The sequence below is a fragment of the Chaetodon trifascialis genome, chromosome 3, assembly GCF_039877785.1.
Source record: "Chaetodon trifascialis isolate fChaTrf1 chromosome 3, fChaTrf1.hap1, whole genome shotgun sequence".
In the NCBI taxonomy this organism is placed as follows: domain Eukaryota; kingdom Metazoa; phylum Chordata; class Actinopteri; order Chaetodontiformes; family Chaetodontidae; genus Chaetodon; species Chaetodon trifascialis.
Window position 1 is genome coordinate 25,856,563 of NC_092058.1, and position 20,712 is coordinate 25,877,274.

The following is a 20,712-nucleotide window of genomic DNA, read 5'->3' on the forward strand; positions in this document are numbered from 1 at the left end:
CAAAACATCCACTTTTGCTCAGAAACAGTGGTGCAAAAAGTAATTTGATCCTTTACTTCAGCAAAATTGCATTGCCACAATATAAAAATATCCCATTAAAGTAAAACTCATGCCTTCAAAAGTTTATTAAGCAAAAGAATTATCAGCAAAATGTACCAACTTGTTGATTACTGCATGTAGAATGGGCCCTAAACAGAATCTTACTATTTAATTGGGTTTTATATTGTATTACTGGAATATTATTATCAATGCAATCACTTGTAAGCTGCATTTTAACTGCATATTTTTAAATATGGAGTCAACTTGAACTACTGCATATCCTGCTGGGCAGCGGTGGAATGTAGCTGGATACTTTTACTCAAGTACTATATGTCTCTCACCCAACTGCTTGAGGCAGATGACCACCCACCCGGAGCCTGGTTCTGCTTGAGCTTTCTGTCTGTTCAAGGGAAGTTTTTGTTGTTTTTTGTTGTCGCCAAGTGCTGCTCATGAGGGAATTGTTGGGTCTCTGTAGATAAAGAGTATGGTCTGTGCAAGCTCCATATGGAAAGTGTCCTGAGACAATTTCTGCTCTGATTTGGCACTATATAAATAAAACTAGCTACTTTATGCTCTTACATTCTTCATCTTCTACATTTTGGAGGCAAATATTGGAGGGGTTTTTTTTTGCGGCACTACATTTATTTCACAGCTGTAGTTACTAATTACTTTGCACATTGTGATTATCAATACAAAATAAGCAACTAATGTTTTAGAATGTAATATTATAGATTAAACTAGATAATCCAGCAATGTAATATATTATTCTGAAATGATCCACATTGCACAACAAGTACCTTGAATTCTGGTACTTTAAGTATATTTTGATGCTCAAGCTTTGGAACTTTTTTCAGGACTTTTAGTTGCATCAGAGCATCAAGACAAATTGTCAAATGAATTTGCATCTCCAGTTGTAATCTTACCTTTATTTGAATGACTTAACACACCGCTGTGTAGCTTAATCCATAATAACATATGATTTTATTTGTTGGTTATATTTTGCATTAATAATCTGAATCTGTAAAGTAACTTAAAAATTCATAAAACAAAAATAATGGAGCAAAAATTTAAAAAATTTCTTCTTGAATGTGGTCGAGTAAAAGTATAAAGTAGTACAAAGCAGAGCTTCTCAAAGTACAAGTACCTCAATGTAGTTCTTAAGAACAAGTTTACTTTCCATCACTGCAAATGCAACAGCTGATCATTTGCAGAGCTGATGGGTGAGGCTGTAATGGATTTGTGGAGGAACGGCTACAAATGCTAATGCTTACTCCTGGCAGTATTAAAAGTGCAGAATTAGGCCAAGTCGCACTAGTTGCTTTCTCTTTCATATTCCCTGCGTGGAGATCGGAGGCAACACAACGAGCAGTTAACTACTTCCTCTTTTTTCTTTTACATGTAAATCTTGATTTCAGTCTTCCCAACAAACACTTTAAATGGCATTGTTATGGCATTCAAACCAATTATGTTATTATGGCTTGTTATAATGCGATTACAGAGCTTGATCCCGGTGATTGTCTCTTTAAGAAGCAGTGAGAGTGAGAGGAGGTGGTGCGGTTTCACACCCCGGGGTGGGAAACATGGGCGGCCCCAGCAACCGCTGACTGACAGCCCCCCAAAGGCTCTCCAACTCCGCGGCGCGCGGAGAACCTGGAAGGACCAATGAGCTTTGTGGCCGACCCGCCCATCAAATCATAACAGCCAATCGCGGTGAGTGATGGGAGGACCCTGGAATCGCTGTTGTGCATCCAACGTGGGACAACGGAACGGTCGCTCGGGGAAAAAAAAAAGGAAAAGTAAGTCAAGAAAGGAAAAACTCATGGTAGTGGTACACGGTCGGAAGGAGGGGGGACCCTATTTTGCTATTAATCGGATCGTGGAGAATTTGTGACCACAGACTGCACCTGATAAGCTGTCGGTTGAGTTCCGGAAAGGACTGCGTGTATTTCAAAGTTGGATTTACTCGACTGCGGCCGTGAAGTGCTGCGGAGAGTCGGACGATATGCAGCGCAGGGTCTGAGAGAGCAACGCTGGAGTTTTCGGCTCTATCCCCGCGGGTCTTAACCCCTCCGCTATATCCTCAACTGTGTTAGTGGACATTTTAGAAAGCCTCCAAGAGTCACTGTGTGACTGCTTTACGAGGTTTTGAACTGCCTCTCGGCTGCTCCGTTGAACGACACTTAATCCGGGTGTCCTTTAACACTTTGGCCGATGCATGTTTTGAAACATGTCACCAAAGGCAGTCGCCCTATTGACAAAATAGGTTTGAGCTTTTTCTGAAAACACTTTTATCAACTTAAAATTAAGTTCAAGGAGACACACGAGTTGGCCACAGCCTACCTCGGCTGCTTCATCTGTGAATCACCTTTGATTTTTTAGCCCGCGTCGGACGCCAGAGGAGAAAGTTGGACTGGGAACTTGTGTCCTAAATGACTGATATCGGGATGGAAAACGTTTTACTGCGACACAGGTGTTTGTGCTAGCCTCTGAACCACGAGAAGACAATTAATGTGTTGTAAAAGGCACCCAGTCTCTCCGAAGCTGCATTAATATCCCAGTTTGTGGGTACGAGGAGAGCTCAGCCGCCGCGCTATTAAAACTGGATACAAAATGGCGGCGTCCCTTGGACGATTTGGATACACTTCACGTTGTGTGTTTTATTTGATTTTGTCGCTCCAACTATTCATCAGTTCCGGATGGAGTTCAGACCTTCCGTGTGCCCAGAACTGTACCTGCAGCGGGGATTCTGTTGACTGCAGCGGTCTGGAGCTGACAGCTACGCCGCTGGACCTTCCCGTCCGGACTGTCTCCTTGTAAGTAAAGCGCTTAGTTGCCGGAGCCTATTTATTGACCAGCCCATAACGGGGTGACAGTGTTTGGAAAGGACAGAAAAAGCGCATAATGTCCTCGAAACTTTATCTAGAAGGCACATATTAACTGGCTATTAGGCAGTGTTGATACGGGTTTTCTCTCAAGGAATCCCGTCTGAGAAGATTTTTGTGGTTCTGCGTTGAGTTGCGTAATTGTCTATGAGCTGTTAACATGGAGAGATGAGCCCAGCTGTCAGAGAAGTTATTTTTATTCCGTCTTCGTGACACGAACTTTTGAGTGAGTCAAGTTTTTAGAAGGAAAACTTAAACTGTTGCTCCTTTTCCTGGGGACCCCTCCCCCCCCCCCCCCCCCCCCCCCCCCGAGGTCCCTGCACCCTGAGTCTGGAAAGTAATGGAGCAGCACCAGCAGCCCTACTCGCGCTCAGTCGTTGCACATCACTTTGCAGCTTCATAAGGATGTTTGTGCAATGCATGACATAGATCTTCACCTCATCTGTCCCAATGAGCGTTTCTTGAGTTTGACAGCAGTCCACATGTAGTATTTTATTGTTTGCAGTCAACTTCAGCATTATCTGTGCACACTGTACTTATTGAATCAGGCTGGGTGGCAGTAAAGCAGGTGTAGTGATAACTGAGGGGCACACAAACAATGAGCATTCAGTGTGGACATGATTTATTTAGGTGTAAAATGCATTTCTCAATGGCACTTTGGGATATTGTGGATAACAAGTATTATTCTGCTAGTCCTTAAAATGATCCTGTTAGTTTGAATTTCCTACTATAACTCATAGTGGAATTATAAAGGATGGACTCTCAGAAAAGTAATGAAATTTAAATTTAGCATCTTTTGCAGTCAGTAATGTGAAAATATGTTGTTTCCAATGTTAGCGTGAACAAACCTTTCCCTCAGGGGGAGTAAACAAACATGTCACAACTAATGAAGCCCTGCTTTATTCACTCAGATTTATGTCAGGTATTACCCTAATTCCCATGTTCACAAATTACATTTCTCGTAAATTAAGAATTATCCACAGGACGAGACTGACAACAGTTGAAATCCTGTCTGCCTGCTCATTTAGGAAATGAGGCAATTTAGGGCATTTGTCAAGGAACATCCTCCAATACTTGGGGGACTTCAGCATTTATCAAGCTGAAAGACACAATTTATTCACAGACAATAGACCTCTCTGTGTCCCCAGTCAACATTTTGGCTCCCAGCACAGTATACTGCAACCACTATGTCCAGTGGCGATTGTGAATCCTCAGTGACAATTTGGCATCTTGTTAGAGAATTTTCAGCATCTGTTTGTTTGTGTGTGTGTGTGTGTGTGTGTGTGTGTGAGTGTGAGTGTGAGTGTGTGTGTGTGTGAGTGTGAGTGTGAGTGTGAGTGTGTGTGTGTGTGTGTTGATGGGAAGGTGGGGTTAAAAACCAAAGACTCCTCTGGCTCCCAGGTTCCTGTGTCAGGCGGTTTATCTTCCCCTGGGAAGTGAGGAATGCAACTTTTAAAAAGTCCTCTGAAAACATGAATAACGGCACTTGTGCCTGGGTTGCCTCATTGCCCTGAAGCACCACTTAGCCAAGTTCAAGTGCAGATACTGTGTGTCATGCATGTACACAGACACACACTGCTGCTCCTGTCCTTGTGGACAATGGACAACTACTGCGGTACAAATGTCCCCCCTGAAACAGCTGCTCTAAACCTTTTGGTTTTGCATAAAGACAGGGTCCTGCATGAGCCCATGCCTCCTTCCAAGTCTGCTTCTCTTATCTCAGCCAAACCTTATCGGTCAAGATTTAAGCACCCGCAATCTTGTTGTTTTCAAAGGGAATGGCTTTATGGCTTTGAATTATCTTTTAAAACACCTAGGTTGCATATTTCCACACCACTTGAGATAGTCACTTTATGTTGGCAGGTAACTCAAAGAGAACAGCTCTGTTCCTCCGGGGTCTGTAAATGAGCCAGATTAGCTGATGATTACTGTAAACCCAAAGAGACAAGTATGGACAATTTCACGTGTGGGCCAGTGTGATCCCATTAGAAGCTCCCTTAACGCCAAGTCCCGTCCACTTGAGTGGATGAAATCATTTTTTGTGTCGTAGGTCGTTATTTTAGTTTTAGAGCGCTGCCTCCCTACAAGAGTGTGTGTGTGTGTGTGTGTGTGTGTGTGTGTGTGTGTGTGTGTGTGTGTGTGTGTGTGTGTGTGTGTGTGTGTGTGTGTGTGTGTGTTACTCACAGATGGCTGGGTAACTGTAGCTTTGACATAAACGACAAGTGGATATGGGAAGGGGTACAGTACAGTGCAACAATAACAGTTTTATTCTGTCAATAGTGCTGCCTGAGAGGGTCTGTTTGCTCAGTGCCTTTGTTTTGAACAAAGTGCGTTTGTCCATTTCTACCTTCAGGGGTCTGAGCCAAGTGAATCTGTGTGGAATCGACTGTCTTTGTTATGTTTACCCCAGGGAGAGAGCAGCAGCAGCAGCAGCGGTAGTGTTGGTTGGAAGACAGCATCGTGTGCGTCAGTAAATGCAAGCTTGCCGCTCTCTCTCTTCTATATAGTGCAGACGTAAGGCTCTAATAACCTGAAACACCTATAGGATTCGACTGTTAAACAAGTAGCTAAAACATGTGTGACTGCAGTTGTTAATCAACAAGAAGCCTTTTAATTAGTCATACATATTTGTGTGCTTTGTACAACTACTTACAGACTTTTGAAGTCCTCTGTGTTCTGCTTTGCAGTCTGTAAATTTAAAGTAGTTCAAGCAGAGAGGACCAGTCCAGCTCAAGATAAATGTAGTTTTCCCAGCCTTTTGTGTGAATGAAGAAGGATTGCACTGTCGTGTGTTTGTTGCAGTCTTCTTTGTACAGGCTCTTAATTTGGGATTACACTAATGAACACAGTAGCAGCGGCAGCACCTCAGGACCTGCTTTTACACAGCAGCTCACAGAGGGAAGTAGTTCTTACGGAGAGTCATCGTATCTCCACCAGGATGCAGATCTTTTTTGTTTTGAACAGGTGGCAAATGGCATTGGCAACATACTCACACTCTCTGGTACACAGGGAAATAGAAAATGTCAAACTTAAAGGGACCACAAGCTTCTTCTTTAAACACGTTTGAGGCATTGCTGTGACAGAACGAGTGCCCAGTCCACCGAAAATAAGTCCTTGCAACAAGAAAATACCTTTGTAGCAGTAACAACTGTTGCCTAAATGCCCCCTTCTCATTTAAAACATGCACAAAACAGAAAAGGGATTCTGGCAAACCTGTAATATACAGCGCTGGATGAATCTCTGGTGTCAGTTTTTGGGCAAAATCATATTTCGAGCTTTTAGCGGTTTGGTGGAAGCTTCTGATGCTCCCAAAAATGACACTGTATTCCCTATGTTTTTCTTCCCTGCCTCAAATGATTTATACCAGCCTCTAAGTGTTAAGTCATGACAAGACACCATGATTTATTTCAGTCAAGTTGTTTAAAGTGGGCACAGGGGCTTGATTTTGCACTCTGTCCTCCTGCTCTGAAGTAGCACTCTTTTTAGTCACTTTCAGAGCATTTTGTTGGAGTAACTCTGGAAACCTTGATGAATATGTGTCCTGTGGAGATGGGTGGCTCGAGGGTAGGTGTTTGCAGTTTATCCATCAGTAGCAGTCCCAGCAGTCCTGTGGCTGTAGGTGAAGAAAAAAGCCCTAATGCTTTCCACTTGTCAAAATAATCCCCCTTCAGGACCCTGATTTTAATAGTCCCCTGTGAGAAAGCGGCCTTGATGAGGAATCAAGGAAACAAACATGTTGGCACATCCTGGCAGGGCCAACTGAGCTAACAAGGCCAGGAGTTGAGGGGAACTCAGGTCATGGGGGAAGATATGTGATTGGCTGGGTGTGGAACATGCTCTGAAAGAAGAAAATAAAACACTACAGAGAATTAAGGACTTATTTCACTGTTGATGACATAATGATGTATGTAAGAAAACTAACCATAACGTATTGCTGCATTAGTTATTTATTATATGTCCCATCTCTGCGGTTGACCACGCAGGTTTTCAGGGTGAACACTGAAGCTGTAGCTTCGTTAAAGCCCCTGCAGTCATGGATTTCTTTATAAAACATACCCTTTGCTGTGTTACATCAGGGCTCCTAACATTTAACAAGCTGACTACCAGTCTCAGATGTTTGTCAGTTGTTTCTGATTGATGAATAGTCTAATAACATTCAAAGCAAGTTTACTCTCACACAGTCACATATTCCCTCTCAGGAGTGGTGTGTTATCTTATTTGCGGCCATGTAATGTGTATAAAAAGCATTTTTGCCCACAGTGCCACAGGCGTAATGGGATTTTGCACGCAAAATAAAAGCATAAACATTAGTAATTCAGGCTAAGATTGCTGTTGTTGGATAGAGATAAAGCAGATACATGGTGTCTGTTTGCCTCCCCTTTCCATTTTTTTAATCTTACAGAAAGCTACAGTTTTGATGGGGTTTTTCTTTTATTTGTAAATGTTGAGTCCTTTTGGTGAAAGGCAAGAAGAAGCCTGATTTTGAATGGTCCCCTTTGTAACCCAGCATTTCCCAAGCGGTTTCCCAAGTTTCTCAATGAGCAGGCCATAATGTTTGGCGTACACCAAATGTTCTGCTGCGCTTCAACCCCAAGCCGTAGCCTTAAACCTCACAGTACAGCCTTATTGGTAAACACCACCCCCAACAGTTGGTTTTGGCTTCTGCCCTCAGGAAATGGGTTTGTGTCGGTGGTTTCCTGGCAGGGGCTGGGAGCTCAGCCGGCTGGTTGCGGACTGGTCCACAGAGGGTGGGGCTGCAGATCACCTGGCCTCGGGGAATATGAGGGGAGGTGGGGGGACATTTTCCGCCCACTGCATGGAAGTGTTTTGTCAATGTCACGGTCTGCTGCTGCTGCTGCCTTCAGGCTGGCTGGTTCGTTGGTGAAAGTCCTGTCAGTGGTCAGAAACCGTAACCACTGTCACTCATGTTGTAACACACTGAGAAAACCCAGAGGAAATAAAACATTACAGGACTGTGTGCCTGTATGTCACATGCTGTCAGACACGACTCCTTTATTTTTAGGTAGTGCTTTACTTCATCGAGCCTACGAATACACTGCACTACACTTGGCACAGTGTTTCTATTGTGACCACTGCAACTATTAGTCAGTTTGAACTTGATTGGAGGACTGGCTGATCTGTGAACAGTGAGCCGCAGAAATGCCTCTCTCTTGCATGGACAGGTTCATGTTTCATTTCAGCAGTTGGGGCAGAGATGCAGCAGCAGCAGCAGCAGCGCTCAGCAGGGCTGAGCCTCTTGTGGTTTCTACAGCATTTCTTGCTACGCAGCCTTGTAATCTTGTGGTATTGGGAGTGATTATACCAAGCTTGTTCATTGTCATAGTTTCCCTAGCCCTGTGACTCGCATGTCCTCTTGCGGATATTTTAAAGTCAAACTGGATTGTTTGGAAGGCTTTCGAATGATATTATCATTGGCTCTGATTTTTATCAGCTGCTCCTCACTTTTCCCTCGATGATCATACTGTTTGGTATTAAGTCCGTAAAAGTACTGTAATGTTTGTTTGGAAATTTAAAGCAGCATGTCTTAAAAATGCAAATGATCCTCTTTTAACCGTTTAAGATGATTCATACAAAACATTAGCTCAGCAAATTAGGAAGGAACAGCTAAGGTTAAGCCCATTCTCCATTAACAAGAGATAAAGTCTGACATTTAACATGGAGATATGGAATGAGCTCATGGCCTTGCGCTGGCTATAATGACAATCAAACAGCTGCTGCCACAAGTCATTCTACAAAAATCCAGTCAGCAGAATAGATGGCCCTTTTGTGAAGACACTTTGGGCTGCCAAGTTTCTTTCTTTTTTTTTTTCCACCTTTCCCTCTCCCCCATAGTCGGTGTCTACAAAGTGGGCTTGATCGATGAATCATCTGTGAATTCTCTACATCTGGTAAGAGTTTGGAAATCTGGAGAAGATGTTAGAGAAAAAAATGTGACTTGGACAGAGAGAGAGAGAGAGAGAGTTAGAGTTAGAGAGAGAGTTGCTGTGCAAGTGAAGCAGCTTGTCCCCAGAAAAGAGGCAGTACTTCGAGAAGTGAATGAAGCTTTCAGTGCTAAGTTGGGCCAAGCATTTTTTTCATCCCCATCCCATATTAGCCTCTGTCCCCTCTGATACAGGAGAAAGGAGAGCAGCATCAGAGCTCTGCTGTCTAGACAGCCACGCATTCACATGCACTTAGATTATAAAGATAGCACAGTCCACTATTTAGACACTTGTTTCACTGCTGGCTGGAGTGTAATTGTTGCAGAATTGCACTGCACTAGTATAATAAACAATCATTTTGACTAATCATTCTGTCCTTTTCTTTGCTTTGAAGTTGAGAGTTCAGCTGTCTGCACAGTACTAAAACAATAGCACCATTAAATAGGCGCACAGCACTTATGTTATTCTTTCAGATTAATTGGGGACACTCGTTTCCTTTTACTCATAATGAAGTAATCTGGCGGCATTTGTAAGAAAATGCATTGTAATCGCGCTCAAATCCAGTTTTAAATATGAGTGTCTGTGTGTGTGTGTTTGTGGGGACAGCAGGGGCGTTATTGTGCTTCTCAGAGAAGAAGTTGTCAGGCAGTGCCTCAAACAGATGCAGACCCTTTTCCCCAACCTTCCCCTGTTTGTTTGGAGCACCCTGCTTCAGCGTGAAGAATGGCAGCGCACATGGCCCCAAGATGTGACCCGTCTTCCTGCGTCGGAAAACTTCTGAAACTGAGTCACGCTCCCAAGCCTGACTGATTTCAAAGGCCAGAACACCAGAGCAACTGGGCTGTGTGTGTGTGTGTGTGTGTGTGTGTGTGTGTGTGTGTGTGTGTGTGTGTGTGTGTGTGTGTGTGTGTGTGTGTGTGTGTGTGTGTGTGTGTGTTGGAGGGGGAGATCTGTAATGCAAATGTTGAAATACGCTGATCCCATCAGCGCTCCGTCTCTCTGATCTTGAACGAAGTTCTCCTTCACCCCCCCAACGCTCTTACAAGCATTTTACTCAGATTTGAGCTCTTCACATTTATCGTTATTATTGCAAATCTTGTTCGTCGGGTTGTGCTTTTAACCTTGTCAGAGTTGATAAGATACTGGCTTTGTTCTGCCCGTTTCCTTCCTCTGTTTGACTGGCGTGTAAAATGGTGGCCTGGAGCTGGTGTTAGCTTTGTGTACACTCTCACTGCAGTTGCTTGGCTATAAACTGGCCCTTAATGACAGGAAGACTGAGTGTGTGTGTGTGTGTGTGTGTGTGTGTGTGTGTGTGTGTGTGTGTGTGTGTGTGTGTGTGTGTCTGTCCGTGTCCGCTTGTGTGTGTGTGCGCGCTTGTGTGTCTGGCCCTCAGACACTCGGGTTATTATTTGACTAGTTTTATGATGCTCTCAAATCGACCACATTAAAGGGCCTTTGTCTCCCAGCTGGGCTACAGAAGGCTCATCACTGACATCACTTCACGCTTTCAGCGAGCAAAGTTCACACTGCATTTATCTGTGATAGAAATGGGAAAGATAATGATGATGTATCTCTGTGTGTGTAAGTCCCTGCTCTCGTCCTCCCTCCTCATATCTCCTCTCTCCCACACACAGACTGTGTGCTGACTTACAAGCATAGTGTCATATGCTATGACATCACTTCTGTACTCCCAGCTTTCCTTTACTCCCACAGCACCCATAACGCAGCTATTTTTTAAAGCCTTTTAATGAGTTTTATATGTCAGATCAGCTACACGGTCCAGCAATGACGGTCTACTGCAGGCGCTGAGCCCTGTTTGCTTCCACAGACAGTTTGTGCAGTCAGATGAGCCTTTTAGACGTCAATCACATTGTCTTACGAAGACTTCTTTTTCAGGCAGGTTTACATTGAAGCTGGTTTTTCAGATTGCTCACGCATCCCTCCAGTAGTTGGCTGATCACGATTGAGCAATTGTTTTTGTAAAGCTAAAAAGGTTAAAAGAAAAAGATAAATAGACATTATGTGTTAATAGGGTCACAAGTAACATTCATCAGACAAAATCTCAAAGTTATGCATATTTATAATAGTAAAAAGTGGAGAAAAGCCTTGATAAGATGTCTGGAGATTCTCAGTCATCCAGGTCATGGTTATGTTTTTTAAGTTTCTACAATAACGTCCAGCTGACCTCGATTCAAGCCTCCTTGGAGTAAAGCTCCATGTTGCAACTAGCAAATGTTTGGCTTTAAGCTTGATTGATGACTTAAGCAATGATCTAAATGGTAATTAATTTTGCATGGACTAATTAACTGACTGATTGTGACCCTGCTTCAGGGCGACAGGTGTTTGGTTGTTTGTTTCTGTTCCACAGAGAAGCTTTTTCTCGACTGTACAAAAACTTTTTTGCACACATCTCAACTCACTTTATATATATATATATATATATATATATACACACACACACACACACACACAGTAGGTGACTCTTCCAGCTTGTGAGATGCATCTCTGCCGCGACCATATTACAGCAGGTTGTGAGGCATTTAAAACATAGAAATTGACTCAATGTAAAATATTTCACTAAAGATGTAACTAAAAATAATTGTGAAGCCTGTCAGAAATGAACATAGTCTTTTCACTTTAGTGTGTATTGTAAATGCAGTTTTCAAAATGAATTTATCTACATAAGATATCTACATAAGTGACTATCTACATTTGTATTTTGGTATAGAAACACACTTTTTTATCTGACCAAGTATCTTGTATCATAAATATAATATATAAATATCTTCCATCATCATAACAGCAGTTATGACATCTCTCCAGTTCTGCAGACAGAGCTGATGGCTGACACATTGTTAGGACATGCTTGAAATGTTTTTCTGGTGCAGTTTAGAAGAGATGGTAAATGTTGAATTGGGCCTGTTTTCTTTTCATATTTGTGAAAATTTATAATATCAATCAGTTTTAACATGAGTATAATGAATTCAGAGGAACTTTGGATGAAGAATGGAGTGTACCACCAGAATAATCATAGCATGTTTCTGTGGTTAGTTATGATTGTTTGATGAATCAATAAAACGATAAATTTGATTTAAATGATACTTGTAAAACAACTCTGAGCGTGAGAGTAATAACACAATCATTGGTTTTAATATTCCTCTTAAATTGTGTTTTTTAAACCGTGGATAATTCAATAAAGTTTTCAACGAATTGTCAAAATGCTTGCCTGGCTGCAGTGCACCAGTCTGAGCTGCTTGTGGGAAAATTAGTATTTGGCTTAACACACAGCCTTAAATTATCGCACACTTTCTTTAGTTAAGTACCTGGCAGAGGGTGCTTTTGATTTTGATCCCGCTGACTAATGTCAAACAGTCCTGCCCATTTGTATAAACTAGTTGTACCATACAATGGAATGCTGTGTTTGAAGCTTTAAGCCAAACTGCTTTGTAGTTTTTGCCGTGGTTAATCACAGCGACTGTTCCCGCCTCGACCATACGTCTTTGTCCGGCTGGTTGAATTGTATCATGTAAACTGATGGAAGCTGTTGTGCCATCGCTGGCTCGTTCTCTGCAGCCGTTGTAGAACTTGACAGGTCACTTGGACTGATCTCCTTCTTCTCCGTATGTTTGTTTTTGCTGGTCTTGGTGTCTGCATCTCTCAAAATCAAAACCTCTAATCACTTCTGGGCTAGGCAAACTCTTCCAGAAACAGCACAACTGTAAGGTCACTTTCTGGAAAGCATTAACCACGCTTAGCAACCACCAACCCCTCCCTCCACAGGAGAAAGGGGGGGGGGGTGCGGGAGAGGGAGGGAAAGCAGCCTTATCACCATCGCTTCATACAGTAGGTGTTAAAATGCTGTGAAACTTATCTAATCTGATAGGGAAGAAAATAAATCTGACTGAATAAGATGGAGGGAAAAAGGCTTAGTTGTGTAAATACCATAGGTGACTGAGAAAGAGGCACATGCATGCTTGCATCCATGCACAAAGGACCAGTTTTGTTTGTTGCCGTGGCCTTTAGCACCAGTACGGCAGGTTTGTCTCTCAAACGTGACTTGCTTTTTTGGTAGTCGCCCCTTTGTTCTGTTTTGTCCTGTTCTGGAGTTTAAGCTTTGACTTTCATGCCTTCAAATATGTGCATAGCCAATTTCCTCCACATTTTAAATGCAAAAAAAACCAACAACTCATTTTAAAGGTGGCGTTCCTGGATCAGTCTTCATTTGCTTCTAATGCAAAGTTCACTAGTAAAATCCTTTGACCTGTTTTGTGCCAAAAGCAGGTTGATAAAAAGTAGTGATTGTTCTTCCAGATGATAGCTCCCAAGTTCATCTTCTTTAGGTTGTGTGTGTGTGTGTGTGTGTGTGTGTGTGTGTGTGTGTGTGTGTGTGTGTGTGTGTGTGTGTGTGTGTGTGTGTGTGTGTGTGTGTGTGTGTGTGTGTGTGTGTGTGTGTGTGTGTGTGTGTGTGTGTGTGTTGGCTGAATATACGTACCTCCAGGCAGAGGTGGCCCATAGGACAGCCATGTGATTTTTCACTTAGCATCACCATAATGAGGTAATTGCCTCCTGTTGCAGGGGATGGCAATTTAGTGATCTGGGACACAAAGGGAGGTGCCCCAGTAAATGATCATAACATAGACACACATGCACACCTCCCTGTCAGACCTACACCTGGAGGGCAGACACATGCTCAGCTATTATCTCGTCACACACACACACGGACAAAGCTTTGAGGAGGGAGACTGTCATTACTTGCAATCAAGCACAGAAGACAAGAAAGGGAAAATCTGTCAGGTTAGACAGAGATCAAGATTGATGAGAATAAACGGGATTAAAAATTGGAGTGTGTATGATGTGAGACAATAGCACGCTTATGCTGCCGTATTGACTCAGTCTACTCACACAAGCTTACTTCATATCCATTCCTTCAAAAAGAAAGAATCAATGACGTGAAGTAACTTCTTCCTCAGAGTTCAGCCCCTTAACCCACCTCCCCCACCCCCACCTGCACGGCAGTCTTTTAAGGCCACAATGGGACACGAGGACGAGGAATGTGTTGCATCAGGTAAAAAGTGTCCCCAGTCTCTGGGAACAAGCGGCCATCTCTCGGCAGGCCTGTGAAACATTCCTGGGCTGTCTCTCACGTCTGGACAGGGGGTTGGTGGAGCGGGAGGCAGGCGGCTCGGAGCTGTGGGCTCCCTTTGTCTCGCCCAGCCTAACCCCACCACACAAACACAAACACCACTCTCACTGCAGCCTCCTCTCTGCCAACGGGCAGGCTGCATGCCAGCCAGGCAGGAGGTGTGTGAGTGTGACAGAGATAGCACTTGTTTATGCGTGAAATAAATCTGATTCGCATGGCGTGGGAAGCACAATCTGAAACACAGATGCGAGTTAGGTGCATACACACACAAACCTCCCCCTCACTCGGTCTCTGACGGTGGTAACGCTATATCACAGGACAAATTGCTCTAATAAGCCTCCGTACAAGTCAAGTGCCAGCTATTAAATACACTGTTAGCCTAAAGTGCAAATTGACCGCTGCAGATGAATAGCCTGTGGGTTATGTTTGGAAAGTGAGCCAGGACAGAGGCACTCTGTATCGATAATATTGATCGGGCCCTCCTTGATGCCGACTGAATGGATGTACTGCAGTGTTTTCAGGCATACTTAATGTGGGCGGATGGGGCCGTTTGTCAAATGGAAGACATAATTGTTGTTATTGATCAGGATCCTTATTTGAACTACTGAATAACTGCTATGACGAGTGCAATAAAAGTTCAGAAAAATATTTCTGTGCTGCTGATAATTTGATGATTCTGTCTGCTATTAGGCATGTAAACATACCTGCTTCTTTTGTATTAACACCTTCTTTTCTTTTCTTTTTTTTTTCAGAAATCTTGGCCAGAATAAGCTGACCACCATCAATGTTGAAGCTTTTGTCAACCTTCCCAACTTGAGAGAGCTGTAAGTAGTCACCAACACAATTCTCACTCGTACACATGATTTCCAATCGACACTCGAATACTTTCAATACTTTTTCTTCAATACTTTGCTACTTTTTTTCTCAGTTTTTAGACTCTAGATGCAACTTCTTTTTTTCAATTTAATCCATAAGCGTCAGTTGTGACACATTTTTATCAATGACTTCACTCTGACTAACGTCTATGGATGCCACTCTACTTCCTAGTGGCATCCTCGTATGTGTTGCCTTGAACGAAGTCCAATTGAGAATAAAGTGGTGGTTTTCTATATTAAGCCTCCCCCTCCACCACCTGATACTGTGGCCAACGCTGGCCTTGTAAATATTTTATATGGTGAGGAGAGGGCTTGGCTCTGTGTCACTCAGTGCCAGTGCACAAGACACATGCACACACATACGCGAGCTAACTGATGATACACACACTGGTGACATCTTTGGCAGGCCGGCCGGCCAGTCATACGCTCCTCGACATGTGTTTTACTCCCATGTTATTTTTGTTTTTTAAAAGGATGACTTGCTACTTGCTTGCTTGACGTGACAGTTTGAGTTGGAGTTCTTTTGATTTATGCAAGGTTTGATTGAATTCAGCCTCATGTGATGGAGCATGTGGAGTAGCCACGACAACACAGTGGCATCTCAGCTGGCATCTACAATTATACAATCGAAGTACAGCTTCACAAACACTGTAGCTTTAGTTCGATGCAGGCTCTATTTTCGTGCCTAAATTTGAGATTTAAAATAGAGTTTGTACTTCTGTTTATTTTCACCAGCAGGACTAATATGATTCTTTCCTGTGCTTCTTATTTTTGTGTCTTCTTCTTCAATAAGTCCTCTCATCTCAGAACAACATATCACTGTTGTGCATTTCTTTGTGTTTTCCTTCAGGCCACAGTTTTGGTCACTAACCTACTACTATGTGTATTTGCAACTTTCAGGCGGCTGGACCACAATGAGCTGAGCTCTATACCAGATTTAGGACAGGCTGCTTCCAAGATTGTATCTCTCTACCTGTGAGTACCCCCCTGCCCGACCATTTACCGCTTAACATGACACCAAAATTATCTGGCTCTCTGTTACTGTATTCTTAGGTCAGTGGCCTCTTTGAAATGCTCTTGAAATAGTCTCTTGACATCTGTGCAGGATCCATATGCCTTTGCATCTGAGAAGTAATACTGCATTAATGTGACGTTAGGGATGAATGGGATTCTGTTACATTAAACTTGATAAAAATCCCCTCTGCACTGCTCTGTTGCCGTAAATATGGAGCTCTGTCTTGAGCGATTAGTATGTGGTCACGTAACTGACGAGTCCTATTTGCTGGCCATGCGCTCTTGTCCACAGTGAGCGTTGCTGGCTGCCTGGAGAGTCAGCTCGTATATGGTTCCATCTTGATGCTCTCAGTTGTGAAACTGTGCCTGTGGGGACTGCAAGCACTGGCATCTCACCCGAGATTTACTGCCCTATTTGGGAAGGCCGTGTGTGCGCTTATGTATGTTACAAACGTGTGCCTGGTAGTCCATCAACAGCCCCTTTTTTGACACTATTGAGGCAAGAACTTTATTCTGGTTGCACTTTGGGAGGCAGTAAATGCAACATTTTAACAGAAATGTATCGTGTTAAATATGATAATGGCAGTACAGCTGAAGCTCATAATAGAAGTTATATTTCAGAAGATAACCTAATCTGATGAAAAAAGGTTTTCTCAGGGTAGACCGTAATAAGCATGCCATGAAAATCAAAAGGCTGAAGCTGATATGAAAGCTTATAACTCTTAAAAAGAGAATAAATGGCAGTGATTCTTGCTCTGTTTCTGGTTACACACACACACACACACACACACACACACACACACACACACAGACACAGGGACACTATGAATACAGTTGCGACAGCCTTCCATCCATCCATCCTTCCAAATCATCTGTTGGGTGGCCTGTTGTTTTCCAGTGTGCCATAGATTTTTCCCCTTGTGTGACCGGGGAACATTCTTACATCTCACTCAGCCTGAAACAAGAAAGCCAAACTCCCCTAAGCGAGTCTAGTGCCAACCATAAGCTTCACCCTGCGCATATTGTTTCACACCGTGCTAGCATGCCGGCTGACTGACTAAAGCATACAGCTGCAGGTTCCTGTAATATTGGTCACTGTCGTGTCATCTTCAGTGGCTCTGTGGGAGTTGTGCCTTCACCTCTCCCCATGTGTCATCTGCCTACTTCTCAGAAATGAATCATGATCCACTCATGAGGTCAGAACATTTGTGAAAAACATGAACAGTGAGTGAAGATTTAGAAAATCTGTCTGTTAAAATGTGTCATCTTTCCAAAAGGTCTGAGTTTTCCTTGTGTGTGCTTTCAGTCTTGGTGTGTAGGGTTTGGCACAAACTCCTGTTCACTTTGCTTTTGATACAAAACAGATCGGAGCAAGTTCACCTTTACTTGCACAAACTATGCAGAGTCGCAGCCCCCCCCCCCCCCCCCCAAAAAAAAAATGATCGAGGTGTCTTTTTTTGGCCTGACTTGAAGCCTGTTGCTAGGGAAGGCCTGTAGGCCCGATGGAGGCTGGAGGGAGGGTCGGATCTTTACAAAGCCACACAGCTGAAGTGAGGGCCCGCTGAAGCACTTGCAGCTGCAGCTGTCAGTCACATGGCTTACAGTAAAATGGGTGACAGTGAGAAGGGGAGGAAGGATGAGAAAATAGAGAGGGAAGACGGGGGCTGTAAATCGTGTCAGATCAGGGTGACATCACCTCATATCGAAAGAGGAATGGTTAAGGAGAAGTAGTGGAGGAGGCAGCAGGAGGGTAGAGAGAGGCGAAGGAAGGAAAAAGGGGAATCGAGAGGTGAACTCATGCACAGGGTTATTCCCAAAAGTAAATTCAATGCACTGCGCCTCCCCTGCCAACCACCAAGCCCTCTGAAGTGTGAGAGCTTCTGCGTATGTGCCCTGGCAGAGGCAGCGGTATAGACTGCAGCGCAGTGTTCTTTTGGCATTGGTTGAGATAGTCTGGAATGTCGTCTGACAACAAGTTTGTATGAGACAGTGGATTACACACACACGCACAGTTGTGTTTCCTTCACTTTTGGGGATATTGCATAGACTTACATTCATTTCCTGGAGATGAACCCTAACCATAACCCCTACTTGTATCACCCTGACACTTAGCACAACCTAACCTAAACCTAACCTTGCCCCAACCTAAAGCCAAGTCCCCTTAAGGAAGGCAGGTGTTCACAATCAGACTGTAAACAGATTTATGTCCCCACAACATGAGTAGTACCCATACCCACACATGCAAATTGACTGAGAAAATAAAAGCTTTCAGCCCCCCATTCAGCAGTGAACTCGTTCAGAGGGCCCATCACAGTATGTGGCTGCTACTGTCTGACTGCCTCAGAGTGTTTGAGTGTATCAGTTTGCTCGTGGCTGACAAGGATTGCACTGTCTGACAGAAATGATAACTTGATGTTTGTTGAATTGTACATTTTAAATAGCTTGAGGAAACTTCAAGTTTCTAGCGTTAGGGTTAGGGTTTCCGCCTCTATAAATGTTAAGTTTAAATTTCTGCGATGAGGGCAAACCTGGTACGAAGGAAAGGACAAACACTTATGGTATATTTTAGTTTTACTTACTGCCATGATCCTACTGTGCCACAACCTGGAGTGAATAGAGCAGGATGCCAGTAGCTGCGCACAGTATTTATCACAGTGGGAGTTGGAGAGGGAAATGGTTTGTCAGCAGAAGTAGAAACCGTTTTTGTCGTAAAGACGGTTTACATCTTACATGGTTTCATTGGAAATGTGATACGAACAAGTCTCTTTTTAGTCATTAACGTAAATTTGATACTGCCAGGAGATTTTCACGTTCATTCAACGACCATCAGGAGTGCTGATGATTGACTTTTTCCAACATGATCATCAGACTGTGTAATCTTATCAGCACATGGCTATTCAGAGATTCAGAAACTTTGAAGGTTTGCGCTCACGAAGAAGTTGATGACTCACTCCTGCGGTAGACAGTGTACAAAACTCTAAAGTCTTGTAGCTGAAAGAGTAAAAGAGGAACAGGTAGACTAAGAAGGCGTAGGTGAGTGGGCCGGATTTTTCCCCTCCTTCCTTTTTTTCTTTCTCTCTTCTCTTTTCTTCTTACTTTCTTGATTGACAGGTGACTTTTCTTGTGCATTTTTTCCGCTTTCTGTCACTTTCATGCCTTTCCTTTCAATGTCTGGCAGCTCTTGTGAAATTCGTTAGGCTCAGATAAGCCTGACTACATGTTGTATTGCTGCAGTTTAAACTTTTTGTTGGGCCAGTCACTGTCATTTGCTCAGATGGCCATCAACCAATCACTACAGAGCTCTGAGATGCATCTTCTGTCTTAAATTGAAAGCAAATGTTTCCTGATCACCTAGAAGCTCCCGAAGAACTGACCACACACCAAGCACCCACAGTCCCACAATGCACCTGACAAGTCCACCGCCATCCCCTCAAACTCCCAGAATACCACAGCAGGATGGAAAAAAAGGAAAAAACAAACAGGACAAAAAAAAGGAACAAACAGTTTTAAAAATACACAGTCGAAGTGACAGCACAAACTTTCCCATTGTTTTCATGGCCGGCTCAGTGAGCATCAAAAGGGCCTTTAAAACAGCTCAGGATAGAAATCATATGGCCTGCTGGATGATCTGATTTTGAAATAATTCTCCTTTTGTCCCGACCGGCAGCTTCAAACGGGACGGCCCAAACAATCGCCCTCAAAGATGACACTGGAAACAGGAGAATGGGCGCGCTAGTGTAAACCGCCGATGCGCTCTCTATACATCAAAAGAAGTGTCAAAATGAGCCAGGCTCATGATAATCAGATGGTCAATGGGGCAGGGTAATAAGATTTGGAATTAAGAGGACTCAAGGCGAATAAGGCCCCTGGACATCAAAGGGAACAAGAGTGAACCCAGCTCCTCTTTATCAGAAATGTCCCTGGCTGTATGATAATCAGTTTTTATAAACGCTACTATTGTATGTGTGGACTTCAAACACAGTGAGCGCCAGGGCTTTATCTGTCTCTCACACGCAGCTGGGCTCTCACTGTGGGAGGGAATGAGAGCGAGGGGGGAGAGAGGAGGGGAGAGGGAATTTGGTTTGAGTGGTGGAAGGAGAACGGGGTGAGAGAAAGAGTGAGAGAGGTCAACCTCTCCCACCAGTTTGAGACTGATCTGTTTTTCCCAGCAAAGGTCACCAGCTGTTGACCCCACCTCACCCCTTCATTCTCCCCCCTTCCTTTCCCCTCCCCCATGCCTCCCCTCAGTCCTTTTTGCTCAGGCCCACTGTAGCCACTGTCTGTGGCTCTGTCCCATGTGTGCTTTTGTTATTTGTGTGTGTGTGTGTGTGTGTGTGTGTGTGTGTGTGTGTGTGTGTGTGTGTGTGTGTGTGTGTGTGTGTGTGTGTGTGTGTGTGTGTGTGTGTGTGTGTGTGTTTGCCCAGGCGTGCCTGCATGGCTCATCCTTAACCATTTCTGCCACTGTTTGTTCAGGTGGGCCACTGTGGTGTGACCCCTCCTCCTCTCAGACACCAATATATATGTGTGTGTGTGTGTGTGTGTGTGTGTGTGTGTGTGTGTGTGTGTGTGTGTGTGTGTGTGTGTGTGTGTGTGTGTGTGTGTGTGTGTGTGTGTGTGTGTGTGTGTGTCTGCTGGCTGAAGGCTAGAAAGGAAGGAGGGACTGACCTTGTTTTGATGAGTTTGACTGGTGGAACACTTGCTCTCTCTCTCCCTCTCTCTTGCTCTCTTTGTCAAACAAACACACTCATACTAACACACACACACACACACATACAGAGATTTGGGCAAAATGGATCTCAAGCAGGTCAGTGAAATAC

General features: G+C 43.7%; 1 protein-coding gene across 1 annotated transcript in view; it reads left to right on the forward strand.

The window, feature by feature from the left end:
* The first annotated feature begins 1,850 nt into the window (after nt 1-1,850).
* The window catches only part of lrig1 (leucine-rich repeats and immunoglobulin-like domains 1), a 37,026-nt gene continuing 18,164 nt past the window's right edge, over nt 1,851-20,712 (forward strand). Inside the window, exons 1-3 of the mRNA XM_070958805.1 lie at nt 1,851-2,852; nt 14,759-14,830; nt 15,782-15,856. Coding sequence (XP_070814906.1) covers nt 2,650-2,852; nt 14,759-14,830; nt 15,782-15,856 — 350 coding nt within the window. The 5' untranslated portion in view covers nt 1,851-2,649. The remainder of the gene's footprint in view (nt 2,853-14,758; nt 14,831-15,781; nt 15,857-20,712) is intronic.